This window comes from Arachis stenosperma, chromosome 5 (assembly GCF_014773155.1).
Source record: "Arachis stenosperma cultivar V10309 chromosome 5, arast.V10309.gnm1.PFL2, whole genome shotgun sequence".
In the NCBI taxonomy this organism is placed as follows: domain Eukaryota; kingdom Viridiplantae; phylum Streptophyta; class Magnoliopsida; order Fabales; family Fabaceae; genus Arachis; species Arachis stenosperma.
In genome coordinates, this window is record NC_080381.1 from 28,453,184 (window position 1) to 28,465,319 (window position 12,136).

At 34.9% G+C, this 12,136-nt stretch overlaps 3 protein-coding genes across 4 annotated transcripts; 2 read left to right on the top strand and 1 right to left on the bottom strand.

The window, feature by feature from the left end:
- Positions 1–34: 34 nt before the first annotated feature.
- LOC130982308 (uncharacterized) lies at positions 35–1,965 on the bottom strand. Of its 2 annotated transcripts, XM_057906272.1 has the most exons (5): positions 1,428–1,965; positions 964–1,045; positions 795–871; positions 539–656; positions 35–336 (listed from the first exon to the last, which is right to left on the bottom strand). In XM_057906272.1, the coding sequence occupies exons 1-5, from the start codon at positions 1,449–1,451 to the stop codon at positions 332–334; spliced, it is 306 nt and encodes a 101-aa protein (XP_057762255.1). In that variant the 5' UTR covers positions 1,452–1,965; the 3' UTR covers positions 35–331. The 2 variants fall into 2 exon arrangements, with proteins under 2 accessions (XP_057762255.1, XP_057762254.1); XM_057906271.1 differs by lacking the exon at positions 539–656.
- Positions 1,966–4,040: 2,075 nt separating this feature from the next.
- On the top strand, positions 4,041–7,988 carry LOC130981724 (spermidine synthase). The gene is made up of 9 exons (XM_057905373.1): positions 4,041–4,311; positions 5,467–5,543; positions 5,638–5,760; positions 6,033–6,137; positions 6,311–6,383; positions 6,477–6,548; positions 6,641–6,836; positions 7,005–7,128; positions 7,576–7,988. The coding sequence occupies exons 1-9, from the start codon at positions 4,137–4,139 to the stop codon at positions 7,639–7,641; spliced, it is 1,011 nt and encodes a 336-aa protein (XP_057761356.1). The 5' UTR covers positions 4,041–4,136; the 3' UTR covers positions 7,642–7,988.
- Positions 7,989–9,534: 1,546 nt separating this feature from the next.
- Positions 9,535–10,639, top strand: LOC130980633 (uncharacterized). Its single transcript, XM_057904293.1, has 2 exons — positions 9,535–9,617; positions 9,718–10,639. Exons 1-2 carry the CDS (start codon positions 9,535–9,537, stop codon positions 10,637–10,639), a joined length of 1,005 nt encoding a protein of 334 aa, XP_057760276.1.
- Positions 10,640–12,136: the final 1,497 nt, after the last annotated feature.

The window sequence follows — 12,136 nt, forward strand, 5'->3', positions numbered from 1 at the left end:
TAATATTCCAGCATCAATAATATGAACAATAAAATGAACAATAAACTGATTTCAATAAACTGAACAATAAAATAGATTGAAAAAATAAAATAGACTGAACAATATTCCAGCATCAATAAACTGATTCCAACAAGTCCTCAACAAAAAGCAATAAACTCAACTGAAGTTTAAATCAAGCACAGAACCAGCAATAAACAAGCAGCTGAAGTTTAAATCATTAAGCACAGAACCATCACTGAAGAATGCACTCGGAGATCTGATGCTTGTGGATTCATTCGGAAGAGAAACTGGCGGTAATCCGGATTCACCCATATTCTCACTTGAACTGGCGTCAAACTACATAAATACAATAAATCAAGGCCAGAAACACAACAACAAATAAATTAATAACCAACAATAAACTGCACAACAATTAATCAGCAAGTTATCAACATTCAACAATTAATCAGCATTCAACAATTAATCAGCATTCAACAAATAAATTACCAATATATTTGTTGTTACACTTGAAATACTGCAAATATCTCAACATAGTTACCTATATTTTTGGGTTCACCACTGGATGAAAATTCAAAAAGAAACCCATAAGTGTCAAGAGCTGTTCTCAAATCTGAGTACTCAGGAAACCAACCAATTTCGACAGGCAATTGATCAACCTAAAAATAATGATTCTGTATTTAATACTAAAGTATCAATTGAAAATAGATTTAAACGAAATATGCTCAGTCAAAATTGTTACTGCTACAACCATCATCTATCATTACCAAAAGAAAACATAACAAACATGTCTTTACCTCTTTCCTAGAAGAGAGAACTGCACACCAAAAGTCAGATGATGAGTTTCGAAGCTCTTCATTTGATGAATATAACACTGAACGAACAAAACAAAAATAGATGAGTGACAATATTACTGCTATGCTTAAAGCTGGTAACAACATAACATGAGACTAAACTTTCACTCACTTGTGTTGAAGGACCAAATGGCTACTGGTTTTTCTAGCAAAAATAATTTAACAAGCAACAATAATTTATCCAGCAACAATACCTAGCAAAATAAACCAATAACCAGCAACAATACCAAGTCAGCAAATAATTCAACAAACAGAACAAAATCAGCCAGTCAGCATGAATAACCAGCAACAATACCTAACAAAATAAATCTATTAGCAACAATACCAAGTCAGAATCAATGATTAAAATAACTCAACAAACAGAACATTGCCTAACAAACAGCAAACAATGAATCAGCAAACAGCAAGTCAGTAACAAAATCGGGTTAAAAATACCAATTCTGAGTAATTTAACCAAATTAACAATGAATCAACAAGTCAGCAAGTCAGCAATAAAGTAAACAATACCAATGCTGAGTATAATTTAACCAGATTAAATTCATCAAGTCAGCAAGTCAGCAATAAAGTAAACAATACCTGACTCGGTGGCTCAGGCTCCATGCCTAACTTGAATCGGTGGCTGGGCGTGAGACTGGGAGGAACGTGGGTGCTATGTTGAATCGGTGACTGGTGGGTGGCTGGGTGCTGTGTTGAATCAGTGGATGGGAGACTTGAATCGGTGACTGGTGGCGCTGGGTGCGAGGGATGAGGGTCGCGCTCTGCTACTGCTGGCGCTGGGTGCAAGGGATGAGGGTCGCGCTCTGCTAGGCTGCTACTGCTGTGTGTGAGGGTCGTTCAGGCTGTGGCTGGAGCTTCGTGGTGCTCTGTCCGCGAAGAACGTGGCGGCAGACTGGGAGGAACGTGGGTTCGCCGCCGAGAGAGGAGAGCGCCACTGTAGAGAGGAGAGCGCGACCAAGGAGAGCGCGATTCTGAGAGGAGAGCGGCAGAGCGCGATTCTGAGAAGAGAGCGGCAGAGCGTGATTGGGAGAGGCTGAGACTTGAGAGTTTCGATTGGGGGTGGGAGCCTGGGAGGCGTGGGGTTAGGGCTCAGGACTCGCGCTCAGGGCAAGGGAATTGGGGTTTGGCTGTTTGGGGGGTGGGGGTTGGTTTTTTAGGGCATTTTTATACCACCGGTTCGGTTAGGGTTTTCCTGGTTAAAACCGAAAACCGAACCGAACCGCAAAAAAACTGCAAAATACATTTTTTCGATTTTTTCGGTTATCGATTTATTCAGTTTTCGATTTTTTCGGTTCGGTTGACCGGTTTAATTCGGTCCGGATCGGTTTTGAACACCCCTAACCCCTATAAGTAATTTTGTGGATATTGTTTTGAACTAAACTAATAATATGAATTGGGCTAATTAATACAAAAGTCAGCATTAATGAGAGCTCATTCAATTGAGAATTAAAGATAGTCACCAAAAATTGAGAATTAAAGATAAGGAAGTTGTAACAATAGATTAAAAAAAAATATGATACTCTAGGCAACTTGTATTTTATTTGATTTTTTTAATAGGAGTAGTTAATTAGATTAATTTTGTAGATTAGTCATAAGAGAGAGATAGCATGTGAAAGTGGAAGTGAAGCTGACTCATGCAAAACAAAAAAGGGGAGGCAATGCAACTAACTACTCAAGTAAAGTGTTCAAGTCAAGGTGTCCTAATCCCAAAGAAACCCTAATTGAAAGCCCTATGATTATTGTTATTGATTTTCACTTGTACTTGACTACTTGTAAAATAAGTAAATAACCCGTCACATGCACATCACAATAAGGCTTTGTTTGGAAAGCCGCGTGCAATCGCTCATATCACCAGTGTCAAATAATCACACACCCCAAACGCATCCGCGAATAAAGCAGATTCTTTTTTCACTTATCGAGGCCCCCACATCCATTGAATTATTATCAGATATTTTTATTTTTAAAATAGTTCTCTAGTTTAGCTATGATGAATTAATATTTTAGAAATTTAAAACTTTTAGTATTTTTTATTCTTATAAAAAATAAGTTATTAAATAAGTTATATATATATATTACATATATTTTAATATATTTTATATGAATAATTGTTTGTTTTTTATATACATATATCATAATTATTTTTATATTTAACACCTAACAAAGTACTAATTAAGTACTTGTTTGGATGTCATTATTTTGATAAAAAAAAATTATTTTTAATAAAAAAGATCTTTTTTTATTTTTTAGTGTGTTTGACAAATTTCTAATAATAAATATAAATATACTAAAAAATATATTTTTTGAAAAACTATAATTTACATTTTTTTAAAAGAATTTTTTTCTTAAAAAAACATATTTTTATATAATAAATAAATAAAAAATATTTTTATATTATTATATCCAAACATAATTAATAGATAAAAAAATCTTTTTGTATGAGATACCTTAACATAAAATTACTTTAACTTTTTTATAAAATCTTTAAAAAAAAAATAATTCAAAACAAATCTTTAAACTCACCCAAACAAGTCCTAAATCTATTTTAACATCATTAATGCCAGTGTAATATATAATGCTATAATGTTAGATAATTACTCACTTTTAAGATTATTTTATTTATTCTTGTGAATGACAATTTTAAACTCAAAGATTTAATTAATTTTTCGTATAGAGAAGCCTTAAAGATTAATTTTTTTTATTAATTTTAATTAATATTTCATTTTTATACTATTAAAATTTAAATTTAAAATTTAAATTTAAAATTTAAAATTTAAAATTTAAAATTTAGTTTTTAATATTTAAATTTAATTAAATATTAGAAAAAATTATAAATTTTTACATGTAGTATTATTCTTTTATACACTAAAGTATTTAACCATAATGTATTGACATTCGACAATGCAAAAGTATAATTTACATTGTGATTTAATTAAAGTAAATGACTAATATGAGAATTTTTATTTAAATTAAATAACAGGATTTGAAGCCTTTAAATACTCACAAAAATTTGTATCATGATCGCAGTCTCGCCCAGTAGCAACTTTCGGTAAAGAAAAAACGTAACTTTATTGACTTGGAGTGTTATACTTATATGGCAATGATGAAAAATACCCAAATTTAAATTTAAATAAATAAATAAATGCAAAGAGCGTGTGGGTTAACCCACCAATCCACCATTATATAATTAGAGAACAAAACAAGTAATAGGGTGAAAGGTAAACAAAACAAACTAAAGTGTGTGCGCTTCGTGCAAACTACTCATCACAAAACGCTTCACTGACCATAGACATGGCGGCAGAAGAGAGCATAGTTGACTCCACCGATTTTCCCGTCAAGAGGCCAAGGGAGAACGAAGAGAATGGCTCAGCTTCCGCCCTCACCATCGACGCCGCCGCAAAGGACCCGAACGGAATCTCTGCCGTTATCCCTGGCTGGTTCTCCGAAATCAGCCCAATGTGGCCCGGTTCGGTTTTTTTATACCATCACCCTCCGTATTTCAAAGATGGAAACTTTTCCTTGTTTCTGGTCACCCCATAACTGAAATTTTTAAACTTGCTGTCTTTTTTATTTTTATTTTTTTTTTAAATATATTTAACATCTTGTGAAGGAACACGGGTTTTGATTGTTTGGTATATCATTTATTTACTATCAATTGGCAGGTTTTGTTTTTTGAAATTGACGTTTTGATTGTTTAATTGTTTTCTGTCTCAAAATTATAAAATCTCATCTCAGCATGATTTTTAGTTTGCAGGGGTGTTTACTACATGACTTTTTCTCTCTTGGTTCTGTTGTGTTCTAGATTTTTTTTTAACCCTTTATCATGGATTTTAAGGACTCTGTAACTAAGAGTTGATGATTGGTGTAGTAACTAGTATTTTTTCTGTTAATAATAGTAATTAATAAATAATGAAAAACATGGAGTGTGATTGGTTACTTTAGAACATTTGGAAGTTCTGCTTTCATCTGTTGCATATTTTCATGACTATACATATGGATTCATTGGAGACTTAAAGATCTATGCAGACTTTTTTTTTTCCACATATGAGAGTTAACTTGAATGCTTGTATGATGTAAACAATTTATTTATATATATCTATTCCTGTTTGTATAATCCACTTTGAGGTTTTTACTATGTGTATGATAAGATGAAGCATGTAAATGAGCTCTACTTAAATGATAGAGGAATTGGTTGGTTAACTGAATGGATTATGCATAAAAGTGCATTTCAGATCTGTGTATTCCATTTTGAGGCACTTAATCATTGTCTTAAATGATTCAACCTTCCTTTTTTTTTGCTATATTTTCAACTCACTTTATATTCTATTATGTTGGATTCGCTTCAAGGGCCATCGCCTTTGCTCTGTTATATGAAGATATTTTGGTTGAATAATAGTCTGTTATCATTAATGGAACTACAGAAGTGGATTTTCAAGCTCTTTGCAAGGGATTAAATATATTTGTCTACATCTTATGCCTTTAATTTTTCACAAAACCAAAATGGGATATTATCCTTAGATTAACTTGCACATTGTTATCAAATGCTTCAGTAAGTTTACAATGTTTGCACCTGTCTTTAGTAATAAGACTCAGGAAGTGGAATTCGGCTGTGTTTTTGCAGGGGAGGCTCACTCGTTGAAGGTGGAAAAGATTTTGTTTCAAGAGAAGTCTGACTACCAGAATGTCATGGTCTTCCAGGTACATATACATCAAGTAAAGTTAAAGTTTCATTTTTTCCCTATTCATGGTCCTAGTTTTATTTAAGTTGTATGTGGGTGATATCTTTTTGCAGTCTTCGACATATGGCAAGGTTCTTGTTCTAGATGGAGTCATTCAGCTGACAGAAAGGGATGAATGTGCTTATCAAGAGATGATCACTCATCTTCCTCTTTGCTCGATTCCAGATCCAAAAAAGGTCTTTTGATAATTTGAATCTCACCACGAATTTTGTACATGTCTATTATGCCTTATTTGTTGCCAAATATGTGTGATAACAAAATCTATTGTGATTTATATATATAAGGTGACTTCTGGTGGATGTTTGGTTTATAATTGCAAGAAAATTTATTTGTGGTTTATTCTCCTTTTTCTGACCCGAGACCTAAGAGATTAGATTGTTTTCCGTTCTGTAACTTTATGAAATTTAACTGTTCTTTCCTTCTTATAATCACCTTAATTTTCTATTAGGTTTTGGTTATTGGGGGAGGTGACGGTGGAGTCCTACGGGAAGTAGCACGCCATTCTTCTGCAGAAAAGATAGACATCTGCGAGATAGACAAGATGGTTGTCGATGTAAGTCTTGGCATTATGACACTTGCTTCCTCGCTCTAATCGATGCTATATATATATATATATATATATATATTTCACTCGGCCTAAAAGCTATAACACTTTGATATTTAAAGACCTCTCTAGTATAGCAATACATGTTCAATATTAAAACTGAAATCGTTATACTTTCGCAGGTCTCCAAACAATTTTTCCCTGATGTAGCTATAGGTTATGAGGACCCACGTGTAACACTTCATGTTGGCGATGGTATGATCAGCTACATCTTTTCGGTTTAGAAAAAAATGTTCATTAGCTGTTATAGGACTACTTTTCTCATGATATTTTCTCTGAATGTTCTAGGTGTTGCATTTTTGAAGGCAGTCCCAGAAGGAACCTATGACGCAATTATAGTGGATTCATCTGATCCTATTGGTAGGATATACATGTAATGGCTTATAGTTTTTCTGGCCTCGTACATACGTAATTTGTTTCGTAAACTGAGATTATTTTTTATATCCTTGAAGGTCCTGCCCAAGAGCTTTTCGAGAAACCTTTCTTCGAGTCGGTTGCAAGGGCTCTTCGTCCAGGAGGTGTTGTGTGTACTCAAGCAGAAAGTATTTGGCTCCACATGCATATCATCGAGGACATCGTTGCAAATTGTCGCCAGATATTTAAAGGTTCTGTCAACTATGCTTGGACCACAGTTCCTACATACCCGAGGTACTCATTAAATCTACTTTCTATTTTCAAATTTGCTTTCTGCAAAAGATTCATGTATGTTCTTATGGTTATAATACTGTGACATTTTAATGTACTTTGTGGTTTAGTTATGATGTAGAACTCTAGAAGTGATGAACTGATGATTAATTCGTATTTCTGCCATTGCAGTGGGATGATTGGTTTCATGCTTTGCTCAACTGAGGGGCCTGCTGTAGATTTCAAGCATCCGGTGAATCGCATAGATGAGAATGATCAGAACTCGGCAAGGCCACTGAAATTTTACAACTCTGAGGTAATGCTTCTTCTCCTTCATCATGCCGTTGTTTTCTTAAGTAGCGTTTGTTTTAAGGTACTAAGACGAAAACTGGGAAACTAAGACTCAATATTATGTTGGCTCAGAGACTGGTACTGAAATTTTAGTCTTTGTCTCCAAAATGTCAGTATCTCTACTATCTCCAAAAGGTTGAGACACAAGAGACTGAAATTTTAATAACATTTTATACCTAAAATACATCTATTTCAATTAATTAATTCTAACTTTACCCTTTGTGCAAATTAAATTAGAGCTTCATTTTTATTTCAATCTCTATCTCCCACTTTACACTAAACACAATACTAAGACTTATTTCAGTTTTTGTCTCAGCCTCGATCTCCCAGTTTTTGTCTCTCTTTCAAACACTATCTTATTATTGTTTCCAACTTGTTGACTATTTTCTAATGTGTTCTTTTGTTGTTCCAGCTTCATACAGCTGCGTTCTGTTTGCCATCTTTTGCTAAGAGGGCCATTGGTTCCAAAGCAAACTGAGGGAATTCGCCGGAGATTCGACTTAGCACGTGCCGTCGTCCTTGAAATCCGGCCCGGCATTCACCCTTGGTAAACTAGTCCATTATCTATCTATCAAGGAACTGCGGAATAAGTTTAGAACTTCAAGTCGACATTGAAGAGAGTAACTTTTATTTCTTGAAATGAGTAAGATGATGGATTCAGTTGTTAGTAGCTTTACCCGTTAATCATTATAGATAATGCGCAACCTTGAGAGACCTTAAGAGCACTTTTTTTCTTTAATTTGTAATGCAATATGGTTGTTTTTTAATTTTTACTAATTTGCTTAAAATTGAAACGTGTGCTTAATTTATTTATTTTTACCTTCATGCATTTGGCGTACATCTAATTTTTTTTTAGAGTAATATTTCAAATCGATTTCTGAAAAATTTAGTTGCAAAATTTAATCTTTAATAAATTTTAATCACTAAATCAATCTTAATTACTAAATCAATCTTAATTTTTTATTTTGTTAGACAAATTAATTTTTATGACAAATTTTGATAAAGAATTAGATAAATTAATTTTATTATTATTTAATAAATAACATAGTTTCTAAAATTTTTTTAGGTAAATACTTCTATAAATGAACAGTATGAAAAATAGTATAAAAATAGAAATAAAAATTAGTGGTTGAAATTTATTAAAGACTAAAGTATACAACTAGAACTTAGAGTTGGGTATAATTTCTTTTCTAAATAAAAAATAGAAATGCTTGCATTAGATAATGGTTACATACCGAAGTACTGTTTTCCGTTCGTATCTTTGTTTAATGAGATCATTTCTACCAATTCTGTCAACTATTTTTTCTTTTCCACAATATTCACACGATCTTCACAAACGTCAGCAATTAGGTTTCTTGTGAATTTTTTTTGGGTTATTCACGATTTTTTTTAATTTGACAGGTTAAGAACTAATTTATCACAGATCAAAATTTTATTTAAAAATTTGATGTTGACCAATGAATAATTACATGTATAAGATGAAATTAAAAGTATGATAAATTCATAAAAAATAAATTAGATAAAATTTAAACATCAAATAATAAGTATTATAGAATTCTCTTTTTTTTAAGGTACGCCGACTAGCTTATCGGACTATTAAGTGATACGTGATAGAGAAAAAATGACTTTATTTTTTTGACGTGGGTCTAAAGATGACACTAGTTATTCTATCAAAGTGTATTTTGGACTCTATAAAAGTTAAGAGTGGGTTGAAGTTTGGTTCCAGAGCCTGACTGCTAGGTAGTGATCATATATTTTCCATGGTCCGTCAAGAAGAGCGTGGTCGAGGTCTTCTTGAGCATAAAACTTGACGAGGTAGAAATCGTTTCCCAAGTCGATAACATCAATGCCTCCAAATCTGCCCCACATGATCTCAAGCCTTCTTTTCATGACAGCATAACTTATCTTTCTACCTAGTAGTTTAACAATCAGTGATCTCCACCATGGCTTTCATAGTTCTCTTTCAACCTTTTCACTTATGACGATGTTAAATAGTCCCTCCCCCATATCTTGCACCGTGATATCTGACTTCTCTATGTTGCTCTGGTTCCCATTTGACTTGTCTTTTGCAGGTGTTGGGGCATCTTTCTCCTTGCTGTCCATTCTATTGTCTTCATCTTCTAAAGCATCATCTTCTAAGGGGTCAGCTTTGCCTACTCTGGTTGAGCCCCTGACCATGCTTGCATATGTTTTCCTTGCTTGTTCTGGCTCTTCCTGCAGCCAGTCTTCTACCCGAGGGATAAGTACAGTAGTTTCAGTGAAACCTTCGTTACCTTGTCTAACCTTTTTCACACTGCGTTGGAGGAGGTCTTGTTCTTGTTCCGTTAGTTGATGGTCGAACGGAGTACGTTCCAGCCTCCCTAAATCAATCATGAGACTAAGTGGAAACGGGAACGAGCAGCAAATATACGGAGAGAAAGCTAACGGTCATAACAGCATGGATCAGACTTCCTGGCTTGCCCATAGAGCTGTACAATGATAAAATCTTGAAAAAGATAGGAGATCTGATTGGCAAGACATGCAAAATTGACTATAACACTTCCAATCTATGCAGGGGTAAGTTTGCTAGATTATGTGTGGAAGTTGATCTAACCAAACCACTCTTGGGAGTATACATGATCAATGGTAAACTTTATCAGATTGAATACGAAGGAATACATCAGATATGCTTCCTATGTGGGAAAATAGACTATGAGCAAAAACAATGCACCATAGAAAAAGAGATAGACTCAGAGAGAGGGCAGCACTTACAGGTGAGAGACGAGAACTATAAAGAAACAAGCATGCATCAAGCTGAAGGGCATAACACTCATAGAATGGATGCAAAAGAAGAAGAAGCAAGAAGAAAAGAGAAGGGCAAAGAAACAATACAACACACCAGCAACAACTTTGGTCCATGGATGATTGTCCAAAAACAAAGATCTAGGAGAGAGACAAAAGAGGAAGGAAACAAAAACGGTGAAGGCACAAGCAAAGCAGTAGAAAAGGAGAAGAAAAATGAAAATTCATCTAGATTTAAGGTGCTAGAAGTAGAGGAGACCCAGCAAGAAGAGGAAGAACTACAACAAAAGGAGGAAGAAAGAGACACTAACAAGCAAACTACACACAAAGCATCCCCACAGAAAAACAAGGGAAAAAACCAAATGCAACAGAACCAGAAAAAACCAAAGGAAAACAACAACGGGACTTTCACTCAGAACTTACCTAAACAAACAGCACAGAGCAAAGGGAAAGCAATAGGATCACATAAAGCAATTAAGATTACACAAGAAAAGACCACCAGCCATAACCAAGAAGGACTAATAGAGGAAACACACAGAGAAAATTGGAATGAGACAAATGATGACACACAAAGCACTGAACTAGAGGAGATACAATGCACAGAATTAAATAAGAATTTTATGGAAGAAGGGAGACCTCTAGATCCAGAAAAATCAGATCGAAACCAGGAGGATAGCATGGAGACAGAGATGTAAAAAGAGATTGAAAACCTAATAGAAGGTGTGGACTTCGAAACACCAACTATTAGCGAGCCCAAAGACAATGAAGCTGTAGACATGCAACTACAACACCCCGTGAATATGTTTATCCTATCTTGGAACGTTAGAAGGGCGGCTAGTAGCACTTTTAGACGCACCCTCAAAGAGTTACTTAAATAATACAAGGCTGAAATAGTGGTGCTCATGGAAACCAGAATAAGTGGAGATAACGCTAGAAATGCCATTAGAAACTTGGGTTTCAATCACTTCATTATAGAAGAAGCACAGGGTTTCGCGGGGGGTATATGGATTTGTTGGAACAATGACAACTTAAAGATAACTAAACTAGAATCTCACTCTCAATACATTCACACCAAAATTGAGGTTCCATACAAGGAGGAGTGTTATCTTACTGCTGTTTATGCGAGCCCTCAAGCTCAGAATCGCAGATCCCTTTGACCCCTCCTCCAAAATATTGCAAATAGATTAGACAAGGCATGGTTGCTCACTGGGGACTTTAATGAGATCAAGGATCCAACCGAAAAGAAAGGAGGGGGTGATACAAATAACAGAGCTTGTAGAAAATTTAAGGAACGGATTAATCACTGTGGTCTTATTGACCTCGGTTTTGTTGGGACACGTTTCACATGGAGAGGACCAAAGCGTGAAGGACAAGACAGCGTGCTAAAAAGACTTGATAGAGCGCTGGCCAATTCAAAGTAGAACTTAACCTATCAGAATGCTACAGTCCAGGTCCTTCCTAGGATTAATTCGGACCACCATCCCTTGCTCATATCAGATGGAGGAGAAAGCAGTAGAAGAGGAGATAGACCGTTCAGATTCGAACTTATGTGGTCTACCCACCCAGACTATGAGAACATCCTGCAGCAACACTGCGACGAGAAAATGTCACTCCCGAGTAGCCTGAACAATATTCAGGAGGGGCTAATAAAGTGGAATAAAGAAGTCTTTGGTAATATATTTAGAAAGAAAAGAAGAATCTTGAATAGACTGGCAGGAATTCAGAGGCACCATTCCTACGGAAACAACCCCTTCTTGGAACAACTTGAATCCTCCCTTCAAAGGGAGCTGAATGAAATACTCGATAAGGAGGAAATATTTTGGCTTCAAAAGTCCAGAGAACAGTGGATCACAGAAGGAGTTAGAAATACAAAATTTTATCACACCAAGACTATTATCAGAAGAAGAAAAAACAAAATTCTAAAACTAAGAGACCAACAGGGACATTGGATTGAGGAGGAAACACAATTGAAAAAGCACATTGAAGAATACTTCATAAAGCTCTACAAAGAAGAGGTAAATAGTGTTCCTTTTGATTTAACTAACATATCACTACATAATTTGGAACCATCTACCTGCAGGATCTTGGAAACTACCCCTACAGATCAGGAAATCAAGGATGCACTTCAAAGCATAGGTTCCCTAAAAGCACCAGGAGAAGACGGTTTTCCAGCCGTATTCTATAAAAACAAT

What these genes read in the sequence shown, in the direction of transcription:
- LOC130982308 (XM_057906271.1), bottom strand. Translation starts at nt 1,451, where the DNA reads ATGGAGCCTGAGCCACCGAGTCAG. An exon ending in AGCCTGAGCCACCGAGTCAG is followed by an intron (nt 1,046 to 1,427) that starts GTATTGTTTACT and finishes TTATTTTGCTAG; the next exon opens with GTATTGTTGCTGGATAAATT. An exon ending in CATTTGGTCCTTCAACACAA is followed by an intron (nt 872 to 963) that starts GTGAGTGAAAGT and finishes TTGTTCGTTCAG; the next exon opens with TGTTATATTCATCAAATGAA.
- LOC130981724 (XM_057905373.1), top strand. Translation starts at nt 4,137, where the DNA reads ATGGCGGCAGAAGAGAGCATAGTTGACTCCACCGATTTTCCCGTCAAG. An exon ending in AATCAGCCCAATGTGGCCCG is followed by an intron (nt 4,312 to 5,466) that starts GTTCGGTTTTTT and finishes GTGTTTTTGCAG; the next exon opens with GGGAGGCTCACTCGTTGAAG. An exon ending in CGATTCCAGATCCAAAAAAG is followed by an intron (nt 5,761 to 6,032) that starts GTCTTTTGATAA and finishes ATTTTCTATTAG; the next exon opens with GTTTTGGTTATTGGGGGAGG.
- LOC130980633 (XM_057904293.1), top strand. Translation starts at nt 9,535, where the DNA reads ATGAGACTAAGTGGAAACGGGAACGAGCAGCAAATATACGGAGAGAAA. An exon ending in AGCATGGATCAGACTTCCTG is followed by an intron (nt 9,618 to 9,717) that starts GCTTGCCCATAG and finishes CAATCTATGCAG; the next exon opens with GGGTAAGTTTGCTAGATTAT.